General features: G+C 39.7%; 2 protein-coding genes across 4 annotated transcripts; one reads left to right on the top strand and one right to left on the bottom strand.

The window, feature by feature from the left end:
• The first annotated feature begins 444 nt into the window (after positions 1 to 444).
• Positions 445 to 12,162, top strand: LOC114451467 (GAS2-like protein 1). The gene is made up of 3 exons (XM_028430072.1): positions 445 to 574; positions 3,011 to 3,193; positions 10,958 to 12,162. Exons 1-3 carry the CDS (start codon positions 530 to 532, stop codon positions 11,165 to 11,167), a joined length of 438 nt encoding a protein of 145 aa, XP_028285873.1. The 5' UTR covers positions 445 to 529; the 3' UTR covers positions 11,168 to 12,162.
• A 1,082-nt stretch (positions 12,163 to 13,244) lies between these two features.
• svip (small VCP interacting protein) lies at positions 13,245 to 16,041 on the bottom strand. 3 transcript variants are annotated; one of them, XM_028430076.1, is made up of 5 exons: positions 15,954 to 16,041; positions 15,350 to 15,413; positions 15,043 to 15,093; positions 13,993 to 14,106; positions 13,245 to 13,590 (listed from the first exon to the last, which is right to left on the bottom strand). In XM_028430076.1, exons 2-5 carry the CDS (start codon positions 15,410 to 15,412, stop codon positions 13,576 to 13,578), a joined length of 243 nt encoding a protein of 80 aa, XP_028285877.1. In that variant the 5' UTR covers position 15,413; positions 15,954 to 16,041; the 3' UTR covers positions 13,245 to 13,575. The 3 variants fall into 3 exon arrangements, with proteins under 3 accessions (XP_028285877.1, XP_028285876.1, XP_028285878.1); XM_028430077.1 differs by lacking the exon at positions 15,954 to 16,041 and adding an exon at positions 14,513 to 14,559 and having other exon boundaries at positions 13,571 to 13,590; positions 15,350 to 15,883; XM_028430075.1 differs by lacking the exon at positions 15,954 to 16,041 and having other exon boundaries at positions 15,350 to 15,860.
• Between the last annotated feature and the right edge of the window lie 1,757 nt (positions 16,042 to 17,798).

Raw genomic sequence — 17,798 nt, 5'->3', positions numbered from 1 at the left:
GGAATGCAATCACAGCCAGTTAAATAAATAATATGGATTCACATAAATGCAATACTTGACTAGATTTGAGGTAAATGAGATGTACTGAGGGATTAAGCAGGATATAGGAATGGATGCATGAAACGGATAAAGAAAGAAGAAAGAAAACGTTGTTAAAAATGCTTAAAAATGTGTTGTTTGAATGTCCCACAAGGTGTTTTTTTTAACATAGAAGATGATAACAGATTAACCCAACCATTTAAGTGAGTGTCCATGCTATCCTCTCAAGAAATCCCTTTGTGAAATGAGTGATGCTCCTTACAGCAGTTCCATCCAATCAATATTTTACAGTCAATAGTCTGAGAGTTTAACGTTGTACCCCTCTTTGGCTGAGAACATTTCAAACTCCACCCATTCATCTTGGCTGCAGCGCCAAGGCTATATCACAGCTCAAAGTGCTGCACTGAGGGAATGACAGGGCCATGAGGCTGCACAGCTGTGCAAGTGATCATTCAGAAATTAACTGATGGGGAATTTACACTGAGCGTGCATGCGATGGAAGTCAAAGTGTCTCAGGCTCTTGGTGCCTCCTCAGGTAGGTTTAACTCACTCCTGGAGCAGGGACTCTTTAGTTTATGGGTAGCTCTGGTTGATTGTGGGGATTCTATTTTAACTAAATTAGATTTTTTAATCTAACATTAGACTAATATATTCATATTTTATGCAGTTCAAAACAATATTTTGATATATTCAGTCTGCATGTTTTCTCTCTGATTTCTACTGTTATGTAACTTATAGGAACAACAAACTAACAAGGCAATATTTGTACAGTTGATCTACTCTATGGACATACATACATTATATCCTTGTATAATTCTCAGTCTGTTGCAATATACTGTACAAGCCTATGGCTGCTCAGAACTTCAGTATGAATCATTCCAGTTTATGAAAACTGACCCTTCAGGAGTTATTTATTAATGAAGTTTAATATTGAATGAATGAACGAACAGGCAAGTTAGTGATGCGACATTAGTTACATTAGCCAATGATTGTTTTCTGCAAATGGTCATGCCTGTGAATTATACAGTGACAATAAAACCAGGCACACTATAGGCACACTTTATGTGTGCATTTTGTTGTAAATTGTTTTCCAGGGAATTCCATCTAAAGCATGTCCCTCGTCATTCAGAGTAACGAGGTATGTGGAGGCTTTTATTAGCAGTTCTAAATCATCACCGCCTCCAGGCATAGATGAAAATGGTAAACATCGCGGTTGTTTTCCTGAAAGCTAATAGGATGGTGTTTTCATCTGTGGGGAGCCATGTGGATAATGCTCAGTGGTGTACAGAGGGGGACGGGATTGTGACGCTCTGCAGGAAGTGGCAGGAAATCATCAGAAATCAAGAGTTTAAAATAGTAAAATAAAGCTGTGTATTTCATCTGAAGAGATCCTATGTTTCCATTAAAACATGAAGCAGCACTATTATGATTTTATAGCAACTTTTATATCGTCCTAAGTGATCAGTGCTGACTAATGTAAGCAGTTTAGGGGATGTAAAGCACACACACCAGAGGGGAGAATCCATCATGTAATGGAAATACTGCTGACCGAAATGGCTATACACCCCTTTTAGCTTATATGTATAAAGGAGATAAACACTCATGCTCATTTTATTCAATTAACCACTGGAGAAGATGTGCAACTGCTCTGTCTGTCTGCTCTTGAAACTAAATTACACTTTGCTGCTAACATTTCCAGGTTACAAAGTGATTCTGCATATATACATTGATTGTATTATGTAAAGGCTAATCTGAGTTTTGGACATTTGTTTCAAAGTAGCTATCATCCAGCTGGATGCCTGGATACTTTTCTAGGCTGTTGATGAAGTCCTTGACATCTCATCATAGGTTTAGTGAGGTGTTTAGTGACCTGGGGCTCAGAAATGTATTTGTTTAAATAAATAATCAATGTGCCAGGAAGTTTCTGCAGAAAGTACTTGCTCATCAATCGATCTACCTAATGTCTCTTAGCCCACATGTCTTTAATGGACACAAGTACAGGTCAGGGAAAGTGTTTTTTTCTGACAAACTGTCCAACAGTTTCTTTTTTCAATATTTTAATATTAAAAAAATTTGGCACCTCAGTTTTATATTATCTACGCTCTATGTCCAGCGAGAAGGGCGATGTTCCTGTTAAACCTGTGGAGAATCATTTGTGAGATGAAACTTGGTGAATCATTCTGTTCTCTGAGTGAAGCCCTGTGGCTCTTCCTGTTGGTCTTAATAAAGCTGAGTGTGCACACGAGGGAGGGAATGCACTTCAGCATGCACTGTAGATGTTGTTTTGCCATTTAAATTGCATTATTTTATGTTAACTTGGTTGCCCTTTACAGTGGCCTGTTTAAGGTTCAGGATAGAGCCTCATTGTTATGTAATGAAGCAATTGCTACAACATACAGGGTTTAAATATACGTACAATAAGTAAATATTTATGATACAAAGCCATAAGCCTTAAGCCATTTTCTTCTTATTGTGCTCATTATCGTCATTCTAAACATGCCCACAGTCACAGGAGCAAATTACTCAACACAAAACACTGTAATGACAATTTCCACGCATGCAAACAAGTTTACAAATCAACAGCTTATTAATGTGTTTCTGAAGGATAACAATAAAAACCCACTTTCCATTTTTGCTCTGGCTCTATTTTGACAAATGTGTTCGGAAGTGTTAAAAAATAATCCCTCCAGAATGTTGCCTTTGTGTTTAACTGTAAGAAGCCTTTTTGTTTTTAATTAGTGTCAAGTATCAAAGGGCAAAAAGGAATTTAGAGCTGTGTAAAAAATGTATGAGCGCAGTAACATGAGAGAGTGCTGCGATCATCTGCAAAAGTCACCGACCTGAATGTACCAGCAAACAATACAAACATGTTCATTCTGATATAATTCCCCAACTGGTATTAAGGTTCATGTGAGATTAAGGGAGTAAAAATCATTTGACATGATGTCTCATACGTGTGTGTGGTTTGCAGGATCATGTCAACAGGACAGCAGTGTGTTTCTCCCCCTGCTGGAGGGTCAGGCCTCCAGCTCCTTCAGAGCCGACAGGCACGCTCCTGTCAATCCCGCACTCAGCCACTCCACATCCTGGAGCTTCTCACTTGCCAACAGCTCCCACTCTGGAGACACAGAGACAGACACCGACCAGCACTCCGGTGAGTCTGAACAGCAGTTCTTATTAAAGAAATGATATACAAGCACCAAACCTCTGCCCTTATATGTCTCCATACATTATTAGGTTCATGCTGAAAATTGATGATATAGCTGCATGCTTTCTTATTAAAATGATTTTCAGAGTGTTACTGTAGCTGTTGGCCATATAGTTGTGTTAGGCTACTGGACATTATCAATGATTACCGAAACATTTAATTGGTTAATAAATTAGAAAATTGGTTGGTCAACTAAAAATGAAACACAAATGATACAGCTTGTCAAATGCACTGCTGCACTGTTCATGATGTAATATTCATCAGTGTGGGTTTGTCCAGAGTATAAAGACAAAAGTTAAAACTCTCAGCTGAACTTTAAAACTTACCTACTCAGCAGATCCCTGTTAATCCTTTCAGGAAGTCATCAGTGGTAATTATGTTGACTGTGTTGATGTCATTTAGCATCCTCTTGTGGAAGCTACTCAATTCTCTGAACAGCAGCAAGTGTTTATGCATGTTGAATATCACTGAAGGTGGCTTTAAATGGTAAATACAATTTAACCATCTCTACAGTAAAATCATATGTAGAGGCTGTGATAGCATCATTCATTGTGTAACATCGTCAAATTACTATATAATTGCATGCATGAGTTGAGGAGGATAATGCCTCTGTATGGATTTGCTGGCAGCTCAGTTACACACATTTTCCACAAGGTGGCAGTGTTTTATTTATCTTAAAACCTCCTTCCCTGTGTGGGGCTGTGATCTGACCTACATCTCTAAACTAACAGGCAGGAATGGAAAAATATGCAGTTTTAAATGGGACTGACCCTATAAGAGATGCCTGTTTATTTATTCATCACCTCTGAGGAAGAAATGCATTTGCTTGTAGCTCATGACATGTTAGAGAGGTTGGCACACACCGTCCTGCTTCCAGTCTTCAATAAACATCAGAGCAGTGGGAGGAGTAGAGGCGTGCTGAGCTGCAAGAAAGCAGATGGTATTTGCATCTATGACAGATGCCAGACTGTACTCCTCGGAAGACCAGCACGGACAGACACTGATATACAAAGCTCAGGCCGAACTGTGACCACATCACAGCTCACTGCTCTGCTCAGAAACATCCCACAACACCAGACTCCATTCTCCCTCTCAGGGGTTCCACATCCTGATTGGAGGTGTGCTGCTGCAACTCTGTGCAGTTGACATTGAAATAAGACCAATGACCTTGCAGATAAACTGTGATGACTTCTATGTGGGGTTGATACGACCAAAGAAAACAAATGCAGGATTTTCTTTGTGTGTAGCAAAACTGCTGAGCCCTTTCCATTTTTGTCCAGCTGTAAATGTGCAGGTGATATTGATTAAATATCTGCATGTTGCTAATTAGAAAACACACTCTATGTTTAGTTGGATCCCCATTGTTTTATTTTGTTTCTTTTGTTTGTTTTGCCAGCAAGACATCATCCAGTTTTAAACTCGGGCTATCTGAGCTGCAGCCATTTTAACACCTGCTCTGTTTACCTTTGTATAAAGCTTCCTGTCAAACAAGGGATGCCACTACAGCAGCAGTCAGCAGCCCAGCCAGGAGCGCTGTGAGCTATAGTATTGATTATTGTGAGTTTTCCTCACAGCCTTAAACAGTATTAAATGCCTGATGTCAAAGCAAATGATTCCTTCTAGCAAAAGATGAATGGTACTTTTATTAGTGTTTGAGGCTTTTATTAGTTTTTTTTTACTGGCTGGCTGCTGTAACTCACCTGTGCAGAGGATAATAGGACGTTCAATAGGTTTATTATTTTATTTTATTTATTTATTTCTCAGCTCTATTATGCTGAAAAGGCCCATAGGACCTCACAGAGAGTTTTACATATTTTAAGGTCAATTTTTAGCGCCAGTTTTGATTGCAGTATGACACATAAATAGCTACTTTCCCTCCATAATAGCTCATTAAACGCAACGATGCAGGCAAGCAGCTTCCAGCACGATGATTGACGTGCGAATCAATACATGTCCTTGTCGGTCCATTTTGAAATGTGCTGCCCGGGTAATTTCCCGCAGCTTATTTGGAGACAGTAAATCAGGACGGAGGAGGACATGTCCATCGCAGGACCTCCCCTTGCCACCCGTCACCATGACAACAGCCGTGGATGGTGGTGGGGGGGAGCGGAGGGAGGGAGGGAGGGAAGGAGGTGGGGAGAGCATGCGGAGCTGAGACAGGTGTTGCTGGGGGTTTGCGCATCGCCCGTGAGATCGTGTGACAGGATGGGAGCAGAGGGAACACCTACACAGCCTCACCGTAGTTTCTCATGTATTCTGCAATTTTGCTTTCGACATACGGAATTTAATTAAGGCTGGAAACCAACTGAACGTCGCAATGGTGCACCACTCGGGCTCCATCCAGTCCTTCAAGCAGCAGAAAGGTTAGTCGCTAATGTGGAAAATTACGCGTACCTGCTGTGATTTATTTTTGAGCTGAGGGTGATGCCTGGAGACTTTTCTTCTCTTGTTAAATAGTTTGCGTGTGAACCTCGCTCGGAGGTGGCGGTCTCTCCACTTGCTGGGAGTGTGACGCAGAGTTGGAGGCTTTGCAGCCTCCTTCTCTTGGGATGAAGCCTGTTTCTGAGCCTGGCGCGCTTTGATAATTCATCCACTACTTTATGTTATTTCACACAAGTCGTTAAGACCCAGTGAAAAGGCAATAATCATTTATAGGTTAACTAATTAATATAACTTAAGCTTAAATGTCAAAATCAGGAATGCTGCACATAGAGGACATGCTTCACAATTTAGGCAATGCAGAGGCTGAAAAATGTTTTAGGAGAGCAGCATAAGTAGGCTACACTTAGACATCATATTGTGTTGAGCTTGTGCTTTGTAGTTGTTCTGTACAAATCAATTCAATTTTAGTGTTTTTGCTGCAACCTGTCAGGAGTATCAGCGCTCAGCCTTTGAGGTCCTGACAAGAAGAATGATTGGATCTCCATGCAGTCAAACAGAAAACATGAGACAGCAGACCTCATGTTGTGATGTGGGGTCTATTTGCATTTTGGGCAGGCAATAATTTTACACATGTACAAGCTGTAGTGTCAAAGATGCAAATGAAAGTAAATACCAAGTGTATTACTTCAGGCTGCAGCTCCACATTACACTGTGGGAGCGTATTGATTTCAGACCATAATTATGACTCCTCGGAGCACATCAGTGCTTCTTTAATGTTTTCTGTTTCTGGCAGTCTAAATTTAGAGAAGTGGTGAGACAACGCTTTTCTTGTGGTTCGTGCTGAGTCAGGGGAGCAGTTACCTGTTTGTGTTTGTGTACCTGGCTGAGGTGTGTGAACAGGTCTATCCCCTGGCTTCTGCTGAGAGGATGCTGAGCTCCAAGTCTGATGACGGAGCGAAGCCCTCCCTGAGGAGGCTATTATCTGCTTTTGCTCACTTCTCTTTGAGGGTGGAAACAAATGTGGACAAGAAATGTGCCGTGACCCACATGCACAAGCACAGCTCAGCTGTGTGATATTGTCATTTTCACATACATAAAATAAGAACTGTGTTCCAGTCATTGTTTATTTCTCTGTGTGTAGTTTTAGAAAAATTCTTAGCTCACCATTCCTTTACCTGCACCCAGCAGGAAACGTTAGGCAGATAATATCAGATTTATGTTAAACTCTGACCACGGGCTGCACTCAATATTTCACTGACTGTTAAGTGCACTATTAAAATAATAAAAACTCTGAATTTTGGCTCATAAAGTCCTGCTGAAGCAAAATTAGAAAATATACTGCACAATCAAAACCTCAATAAGAGGGTTTTAAAAGGCTTAAAGCTGAAAAAGCTCGTTCACCATCTGAAAGCTGGACAGAACCTTTGTGTTTGAGGTGAAAAGCTTTCATGGCGTCGCTGGAGCCAGGCCATTATTGCTGTGTGGGCAATCAGTAAAGTATGGAGCTTGATTTTAAAATCACCTCGGAGCCAAAACTTTTTAGGGGCACTCTGCTGAGCTGCAGGTAAACGGAAAAGACAGTTAGAAAAGAGGCTGATGATGCATCTCACTGCCTCAAAATAATATATCACTCAGTTTATAGAAACCAGAAAACACAGCCATTGGACTTCAGAACGAAGATGACTCAGTACCATCTGATCCTGCTTCCAAGGACTTGAGTGAATTTCAAATGTTCTTTGGCAATGTTGAATGGTGAATGTGAATGTTTTGAAACTCACTAACTCTGAATACTGATCTGCACCTTGTGCAACAGTCAAATATTTAACATAACCCACTGATACCTTTAAATAGCTTTAAAATTACTGTAATGGCATGTTGACTTTTAGGAAGAATTTGCATCCTGACCCCTTTCCTGGCTCTATAGGCTGATCATGTGTAAAGGCTTATAGCAAAGTGTCACATGTGTCACAAGGAGCTATTCTCAGTATATGGAAATCATGGTGGATGCAGGAATCAAACATTATAGACAAATCAAAAAAGAGCAACTGAACAACAGTATGCTGCTAATACATTTACATGTTGCATCATTTGTGAATAGTGTATTGTGTTCTAGTTAAACTGAACACACCATATTGGGCATTCTCTGAAAGTGATGAGACCAGGTGACCATTCAACCAGTGGAGACATGAAGCTCATGTAAAACACACATTTGTGTACATATATAAGATGTTTTTCTGTATCTATTGTTCTTTATTGTTCTTGATATATGCTGCTGCTAGTACAACCTAATTTCCCCACGGTGTATGTGTGTGTTTGTCTAAACCTTTGCTTGCACAGTCTGAGGCAGGCCACCTGTCCACTTATGCAAGCAGGCAGATGGTTTTATAGACAGAAACATGTATTCAGGAAGATTTGAACAGAGCACATATACGCTGTCATCTGTTTATTAAATATTACACAGGCTACAGTATGATATAAGGAATGCAAGCATCAGTTAGGATGAGTAAGGCATGATGTTGACAAAGACATTTGAGCATGTTGGGTTTAAAAAAATGTCAAAACAAAGAGGCTCTATTGTTCTGCATGTGTGTGTGGTTTGGTAGTTAGCAGCTTTAACACTTACAGTCTTTAAATAGTCAGTAGTTGTGTTGTTGCTAGGTCATAAGACGAATACAGGCAGAAGTTCTGCTGATATTTAATCACATCCACAGTGTCCAGAGATCCTGTTGACTTGTGGTGCTATTGAATTCCACCAAGTTGATAGTGAAGACAGTTCAGTTCACGAGCCCTCCCTCATGAGGTATGCATGCCGACACACAACAAAGGCTTTGCAGAAAATCCTGTAACATAGCAGAAATCACAAGCAATCAGGGGGCATTGGATGATAGTGTGACGTTAAAGGAACGAGTGATTATGCAGATAGACAAGGAAAGAAAGATGTTTAATCCTCTCAAATGATGCAACCCAGAGGTTGTGCCAGGATTGTATAATAGGGTCCTGAACTGCCTAAACCACGGCTAAAAAGTGCCATCTGCTCTGAGGTGTGTTCACGGTCAGGCTGTCTGGCTCAGCTGCACGTGACACACAGCCAATAGACAACAACGCCCGAGGCAACTATTTTAGTCACTCATATTACAGTATTTTTTCCCACTCATCACAGTTCATAATTGCACCCACTGTTTGTCTATGAAAAGAACCAAGAGAATTTTTATAGCACTGCATTATGAAGTTGCTTTGCTTTGCTGTTATTTCATAGTCATGATTTAATTGCACATTAAGACCACTAATAAATCATTTCTATCTAAAATACTATATTACAATATTTTTATATATTCACACAGGTTAAAAAACAGTCTATATTAACATCTGTGTCTCTACCACAACTGAGAGAGTGCATTTTCAGTCACTATATGAAGTTTTTCTGTGTATTAGGATGAGATAATCACAGAAGCGGTGCAGCATGTGTCTGCTGTGTCACGGATGTAGTAGAAGTCAGAAGCGTTCAATAACAGATCAGTGTGGGTCATTTCAGGAAACGTTGTGTTTATAAACAGAAAATCTAATAATCCTTACTTTTCGCCCCAAAATCCCATTTAGTGGAATTTAAAGCTGCAAACCTGCAGTCAGTATTGCAGCTATGGGGGGTTAGTACTTTGATTATGTATTTAGATCTAGGTCTATTTTAGGTCTATTTTTACTACCAAAATTTAGATTTTGGCAAATCCGAATAGATTTTGTGAGAGACACTTTGAGCACTAAACATACAGCACATGGTGTATAGGCTGACTGTACAGTAGTTATAAATTCTGCTGTTATTGTAAATGTTCTTTGAAATGATGCCAGGAGAAGGATGAAACAACCTCTGAGCCTTTAGAGAATGTTTCTGCAGGAGAGGCTGCTGGTATCGCCTGCATGCAGTCTCAGCAGCAGAGAAAATGCATTTAATGTTCAAGGGCGGGGTTTGACAAAATATAAGCCATTTTTCTTATCTTCAGTGCAACACAAGTTTCATATTATGTCAAACTGTATCAGATCACCAGTGTGTTTGAGAGGAGTGTTTGGTACTGGACTAACGTAGGAGTCCAAATTAAACACTTTTTACTCCAGCCCCCCATGACCCTGTGGGTTAAGACACTGTATGGATGGTGTAAGCCCAGACATCTGTGAAGCTGTATCGGTAAACTACTGTGAGTAAAATGTTTTAATTATGCTTTTAAAGGTGTTATCGGCCGTTTGAAAGTCCCTGTCCTGTGACTGATACAAAGCAGGGTATGTGAAGACACTCAAGATACCCTGCTGTGTCAATCCTTGTGTCCACTGGAGTTTTTATCATTATGCTTGAGAGGATTTTAGAATAAGCTCTGCTGTGACCAGGTGTCCTTTCAATTAAACACTTCAGTGAGCCCACCTGACGCCGGGCAGGAATGGTGAGCTGTGTGTGAACTTGAATGGGACGTTCGCACACTGATTGAAGCCTCAATAGCGCTCTCACCAGACATGGCAATGAGCAACAATCCTTCTGAGAGGAGCTGGAAGTCTTTGAACCTTGCTGAGCCTCTTTGACACAAGAGAGGCCGCCTCATATACTCAGCTGAGTATTCTGTCTGTGCACAGACACTTTACTACACAAAAAACTCATTTGATCTGGCAGCATCCGTCCCCCTGAGTTCCCTGTAGCTCAAACAGATCCAGCCTTCCCCTGCATAGCTAAATACAACCATTAAATTAATATGAGCTGGATGTGATAGGATGACCCAGCTTCATGTGTTGCTCTGACCACATTCATGGTCATGATGCAAAAATACATTTCTTTCCTGTAAGCAGTCGCTCTGGTACTACATGTTTATGAAACTTAAAAGCTGATTCTTAAGGAGACTGTACTGTGCACAAGTGTCCGTATGTTGGCTGGTGGCATGTAAGGAGTTGCTGTACTGCTACTGTTTCATTGCTGGAATCTGATTCTGGCTGCATCTTGTAAATATTATGCTCATTGATGAGATCAGCGGAAAACTGCTACACCACAAAAAATGATGTTGAGTGATGTTGATGTGAAGCCAGCTGCAAACAGACTTTTATCCCCACAATAATATTCCATTGACTGTATAAAAAACAATGAAACATACATATAACATTTGTAGCAACAATATTAATAATATCAGATTGTATTAACCAAACACATAATAACTCTTCAAAGATTTCTAAAATTCAAAGCATCAATCAGGAAAATGACATTAGTCCTATAGAAAGGCTCAGCATCAACCATTGAAGCTCCCCTGTTACACACCAACATCACAAGACGTGACACTGTAATCCTATTTGGTTCTGCAGATGCTGCACAACAAGCACGTGATGGTGCGAGTTGGCGGAGGCTGGGAGACCTTTGAGAGCTACCTGTTAAAACACGACCCGTGTCGCATGCTCCAATTTTCCCGCGTTGAGGGAAAGACGTCCCCCATCAGCAGCAAGTCCCCTAACATCAAGGACCTCACCCCTGACAGCTACCTGGTGGTGGCTGCTCACTACCGAAGCAAAAAGTGAAAACAGCCCCAATAAAATGATGCAGGGGAGGACTTGATGCTGTTTTTTAGGACGTGGACGTCTTAAAATCACTGAAGCTACAGCCAGGCAGCACTTAGAGTGTGATAGTGATGATTTTCTTTGAAATGTTGGTGGGTGTTTGTGACCCTTTGTAAACAGCTAGTTGACTTTAACAATATACTGGGTTAACTGGGTGTGAGGGGAGTTGTAGATATACTTAAAATTGTGTTTTCAATCAGCAGTTACAATTAAATCATTTTATTATAGAGTGTTTTCAGTTTGCCCAGACAGGCCTGCAAGCACATTAAACACACTACTTGATGATCAGGTGGAGATTTCTACACCTTTGTGAAGCCGGATGTGTGTTTTTTAATCTTTGTGTGCTTGTAAAGACATTTCTTCAAAGATTCACTGATGATGTTGTTCTTTGGTTGAAGAAATGGGCACCGTAAAGCCCCATGAAGAATCAATGGAAACTTTTCAAAGAATATAGCCAAAGCTTCATGTGATCATTTGTATTCTGTCATAGTTACATTAATCACATTGTTTTTTTTTCCCTTCATAACAAAATGAAGCAATGCTTACATTGTTTACATGTCAAATTCTTACTCTATGCAATGTCTTTTTATACTATACTATCATTTTGACTGTATTATTACTAGAATAGCTTCTGTGTTATATAATGTACTGTAAGAACATAGACAATCTCATGCACAGTTCAGCCTTACTGATGTATGATCAATAAGCCTGCAGTAGATCTGAGGTCCTGTCTTTATCTAGATTGTTGTATCTGGCTGCCCTCTGGAGGCAAAGGGAGCATTTCTACATGAAAATCAACTGCTTCTTTAGAAAAATAAATTTCAATTTTTTTAAGTGTTTTAACTCAAGTTTTTATATTTGGACAATTTGCAGATTAGTATGACATGACTTGTTGTACAGTGAGTGGACCCAATTTCTGTTTTTAGATGTAACATTTCAATAAATGGTCAAAACTTCTGGATTCACAGGTTCACAGATTTCCTTGGTCTTCACATATTTTCAGCCGGATTAGTCTCAACTTGTTTTTCAATCTAAATAAGTTGCTTGCGTGTTTTTAAGTTCACACACAGGATATTTAAGTGGGTAAAAGTTCATCCATCAGGATCACAAGATCACAATGAAGTCATCTCCTCACCCTCTAAAGCAGGTTTGTGATCTTAAGAAGCCTCTGAGCTCTAAAACACACATGTTGTTTTGAACATAGAGGCGTGGCCAATACACATGAACTGCTTGTGTGTATATAAATTGGAAAACGTGGTATTTATAAGTTTTGTACTTCTCTTTTTTTTAAGCCTATTGCAAACATCAGTTTACAGACATAAAACAGGTGATCAGATGTCCCTCATAGTAAAAGGTCTTTCTTGAATCTCCTACTCATGATGACACACAAATGTATAACAGAAATGTGATTTATTGTAGTAAATAACATTGGCTAGATTTTCTTTTCTACAAAATTGCAAAAGCACCAGAAGCATTTAAGGACTGAGAGAAATGCACTCAAAATAGTGAATGTAAATATTTTACATGTTTCCTCTTCCTTCATTCTTGTTTCCACTACAGCTGACATGAGTCCTCCAGCATTAGTGTGAGCAAGCATATTGACAGACTGTGTGCAAATAAACTTCATAATGTGGCAATTCACACACACACATTTCATGTCTTATTTAAATTAAGCAGCCATCATCAGAGTGTTTTGCAGACATGATACTTCAATGCAACAACACACTGTGCAAACAAAACAAAACCGGGCTCTGTGAATGCAGGGCAAAGACTAGTGTAACGTGCACAAGGTAAATAAAGACTCCACATGCTCCACACCTTCATCTTGAACATGTTGTAGTGTTGTTTCAAGAGTTCTGTAGCTGCTAACAGTGTGTTCTTACAAACAGGCCATGTAGTGAAACTTGAAAATTTCTCGGCATGGTATAAGACAAAAAAAAACTATCTTGCATCAATTGCCATGTTGCATGTGCAGTATATATCAAAGTTACAGTACAGTACAGTACAGTTTGCACTAGTCTTTGTGATGCTAAAAAGAAAACAGTGCCCCTAAAAAAGTGATTGAGTCTTAACATGGTGCTTAACCAGAGATGTCACACATCAGCTCTGATTTAACACATAACTGCATAACTGCACTTTAGAAACCAAGAGTATATCTAGTCAACTGGCTAATAAAACCTTTACAATAGCACATGTGTTTGCTTCCACGTTACAATGCCATCCTCGACTTGTCCAAAGATCCAAACTGGCATGTACAACTTGGCAAGTATTGTTGTTTTATCTGGGAAAAAACCTTAAGATTGTTCTGCATGAAGCAACTGTAGCAGTTTGGGTAAACATGGACAGCAGTTCCAATGTCTTCCAAAGTTTCAGCCCACTTGCCACTAAAAAACAAACAGGGACAGCAAATTACAATGATGTTCAGTATTCAAAGAAAGAGGCCTTTTAATAATTAAAAAAATGGATAATACCAAAAACCTAGTTTTTATCCTTATGAGACACTAGCATCTCTAAACCTAAACAGGAAGTTGTTTTGTACAACACTGAAAAAACACACAGCTATCCAGATGAAACACTTAGCAGCCAAACTGCACTGAGAGGGCAATATTTCCTGCATGTGTAAATATTAATGCTGATGCTACTCAAAGCTGGAACTTCATTGTTGTACACATGTATTATTTAATTTCACATAAGAAGTTTGGAGAACAAAAACACGTGCAGATACTTATCATCTCCGCTAAATATGATGTCTTATTGTTCAGTTCGAGCAAAAATACAAAACTGACCTTAAGCCCGCCGCCACCCGACACAGAGGTGGTCATCGCCTGTTTCTCAACTTCTTCCTGTTTTTTCCTTTTCCTCTCAACTGCTTCTGGATTTTTGACACCCCTGTATGCTGTCTGTAAAAACAGAGTGAGATGTGAACAAACAATAGCAGGCTGTGGCTTTATTATGAAAGTGTTTAATGCCAGTGGGAGAGCATGCAAGTGTTCTTAAAGTGCACGCTTAATGCGTCATTTTACCACAACTGTTCAGCAAGCACAAATTGTTTTCAATCACATTTAGTGAGAGGGCATTCAATAGCCAGATTAGGCAGTGCAGCTAAAGGATGGAGCAGCTATTTTCAACAGAGCTGTGTTGCTTCACTGAAACAGGGCTGTGGGTTAGGGCTCAGTGTTTTCCCCCTGCAATGGTATGAAGCGTAAACACTTAGGGTGTCAGATGAAAACTGTGACACAGAGCAGAAAAGATTGTGGTAGTTTAAGATGTTGGCCAAAATTTTATTTCTGATCCATGTCAACTTACCTCAATTTAACTCTAGCATGGCTCTTACAGGTTTGCAAGTGGCTTTTCTGCACAATAAAAAATTACTCACCACACTGTAAAATAGATCCATTTTAAATGAGATGCAGATTTTTTTTTTCAATAACCTTGTTCCCAAACAAATTTTGGCGGTGGTAAAATGTAAATGAAAACTAATATAAATTTAAATTTAATATTGGGCTTCAAATGTTTACTCTTCATGGACTGCAGGCTGGTCCATTTGACATGCAGACTATTATTACAGAGCTATGTTGTTGTGATGAACTTAAAAACTATGTTTTACAAAGAATAGTTTCACTGTATATGTTGTTTAATTGGTTTTCAAAGAGTAAGATTTTGTTTTGAAATGTGCTTATCTTAAACTTTATAGCTATAATAATGTAGGCAAACACAGCACCTCCATACAAACACACCCCCGCCGTGGAACAGATTGTGGGGCTGCTTTATAACACTTTACAGTTGTGCCAGTCATGTTATCAGCGGTTTAAACACATGTATACACAGTAACGCACCTCTTTCTGTCTCTTCTCTGCAGCTTCTGCTAACTGTCGTCTCCTCGTCTCCTGTTGAAAACACAGACTCGAAGTGTAAGTTAACCATGTTGGGCCTGAAGCACACTTAACATGCCGCTGTTTACAGAGGCTAAACGCTGTCAACGCCTCCTCAAAGGTACATAATGGGGCCTATGTGTGTCCTGCGAGTGATGAGTGACATTCACCAACCCTCTCTTTATCTCTACCGTTTGTTACTTGATAATGTAAAACAATTCATACACATGGTCGCATAGAGTGGCAAAGAAGTTAGAGTAAATGAACTTACAGGATCCGGAGTGACAACAACGTCGTCCGCTGCTCCACCAAAGCACGGTAAGCACATCCCCATACTGGAGTTACAATTTCGGGTAGTAAAAGGCAACGAAGGAAAATTATTTATCGGTGTCTTAGTTAAAAAACCTAACTAGCTACCTAACTAGCAGGAAGGCCAGTCTCAAATGTTTGGGTAGGTGGTTAAGGCAACAGAAGCAGCGACTTCTACTCCTAGCAGCTGCTGCTGGCTCATCTGGCATAACGATACCGTTAGCTAATAGCGGCTACGGGAGCATTAGCATTCAAGCTAAAGGCTAACTTAGGCTACCACTTGCAAGCCAAGTTACTTATCCAAACCGCATAATAAATTATCTTTCCTCACACCTCTTGTTTAGTCGCCGCGACATTTGGAAAATTACTTTAAAAGTCAGACGTGTCTAATCCAACTATTTTTCTCTCTGGGTTTGTTTTGGTCCGAGTTCAAGTGGCTGGCAAACCTGCTAAGGTGTGTTCAATAACGCTACGCTAATGATAACTGTTGACCATTCCTACCAGCAAGCTATAAACACAATAGCCACCAAACTGTCATGTCAACAATAAATAAACTAACAACCTACCATCGTTTTTATAGTTACAAGGCATATTAGCAGTAGTACTATTAAATCGTGTGGTTGTAGAATAATCCGTGTAGCGAGACGTTGAATGTAACTTGCAGAGGGGTGGATATACGCTCCTCCTCTGAAAGCTGGTCCAACAGCACCTCCCTGTGGCAAATGATGAGACGGAGCTAATAATTACCATGGTTACAACAATGTGATGCATTTATCACTACTAGTACTACGTGTTTACTGATGGCTCATCACCACTGACTAGCTCAATAAATGCGGAGGGAATGCAATCACAGCCAGTTAAATAAATAATATGGATTCACATAAATGCAATACTTGACTAGATTTGAGGTAAATGAGATGTACTGAGGGATTAAGCAGGATATAGGAATGGATGCATGAAACGGATAAAGAAAGAAGAAAGAAAACGTTGTTAAAAATGCTTAAAAATGTGTTGTTTGAATGTCCCACAAGGTGTTTTTTTTAACATAGAAGATGATAACAGATTAACCCAACCATTTAAGTGAGTGTCCATGCTATCCTCTCAAGAAATCCCTTTGTGAAATGAGTGATGCTCCTTACAGCAGTTCCATCCAATCAATATTTTACAGTCAATAGTCTGAGAGTTTAACGTTGTACCCCTCTTTGGCTGAGAACATTTCAAACTCCACCCATTCATCTTGGCTGCAGCGCCAAGGCTATATCACAGCTCAAAGTGCTGCACTGAGGGAATGACAGGGCCATGAGGCTGCACAGCTGTGCAAGTGATCATTCAGAAATTAACTGATGGGGAATTTACACTGAGCGTGCATGCGATGGAAGTCAAAGTGTCTCAGGCTCTTGGTGCCTCCTCAGGTAGGTTTAACTCACTCCTGGAGCAGGGACTCTTTAGTTTATGGGTAGCTCTGGTTGATTGTGGGGATTCTATTTTAACTAAATTAGATTTTTTAATCTAACATTAGACTAATATATTCATATTTTATGCAGTTCAAAACAATATTTTGATATATTCAGTCTGCATGTTTTCTCTCTGATTTCTACTGTTATGTAACTTATAGGAACAACAAACTAACAAGGCAATATTTGTACAGTTGATCTACTCTATGGACATACATACATTATATCCTTGTATAATTCTCAGTCTGTTGCAATATACTGTACAAGCCTATGGCTGCTCAGAACTTCAGTATGAATCATTCCAGTTTATGAAAACTGACCCTTCAGGAGTTATTTATTAATGAAGTTTAATATTGAATGAATGAACGAACAGGCAAGTTAGTGATGCGACATTAGTTACATTAGCCAATGATTGTTTTCTGCAAATGGTCATGCCTGTGAATTATACAGTGACAATAAAACCAGGCACACTATAGGCACACTTTATGTGTGCATTTTGTTGTAAATTGTTTTCCAGGGAATTCCATCTAAAGCATGTCCCTCGTCATTCAGAGTAACGAGGTATGTGGAGGCTTTTATTAGCAGTTCTAAATCATCACCGCCTCCAGGCATAGATGAAAATGGTAAACATCGCGGTTGTTTTCCTGAAAGCTAATAGGATGGTGTTTTCATCTGTGGGGAGCCATGTGGATAATGCTCAGTGGTGTACAGAGGGGGACGGGATTGTGACGCTCTGCAGGAAGTGGCAGGAAATCATCAGAAATCAAGAGTTTAAAATAGAAAAATAAAGCTGTGTATTTCATCTGAAGAGATCCTATGTTTCCATTAAAACATGAAGCAGCACTATTATGATTTTATAGCAACTTTTATATCGTCCTAAGTGATCAGTGCTGACTAATGTAAGCAGTTTAGGGGATGTAAAGCACACACACCAGAGGGGAGAATCCATCATGTAAT

Source organism: Parambassis ranga, chromosome 19, assembly GCF_900634625.1.
Source record: "Parambassis ranga chromosome 19, fParRan2.1, whole genome shotgun sequence".
NCBI lineage: Eukaryota > Metazoa > Chordata > Actinopteri > Ambassidae > Parambassis > Parambassis ranga.
Note: the sequence above shows the minus strand (reverse complement) of the source record. Positions and strands in the feature narration are given on the sequence as shown.

Coding starts and splice junctions, on each gene's coding strand:
- LOC114451467 (XM_028430072.1), top strand. CDS start 530: ATGCGATGGAAGTCAAAGTGTCTCAGGCTCTTGGTGCCTCCTCAG. Junction 575..3,010: donor GGCTCTTGGTGCCTCCTCAG/GTAGGTTTAACT, acceptor TGTGGTTTGCAG/GATCATGTCAACAGGACAGC. Junction 3,194..10,957: donor AGACACCGACCAGCACTCCG/GTGAGTCTGAAC, acceptor TTGGTTCTGCAG/ATGCTGCACAACAAGCACGT.
- svip (XM_028430076.1), bottom strand. CDS start 15,412: ATGGGGATGTGCTTACCGTGCTTTGGTGGAGCAGCGGACGACGTTGTT. Junction 15,094..15,349: donor TTGTTGTCACTCCGGATCCT/GTAAGTTCATTT, acceptor TGTTTTCAACAG/GAGACGAGGAGACGACAGTT. Junction 14,107..15,042: donor CAGAGAAGAGACAGAAAGAG/GTGCGTTACTGT, acceptor CTGTTTTTACAG/ACAGCATACAGGGGTGTCAA.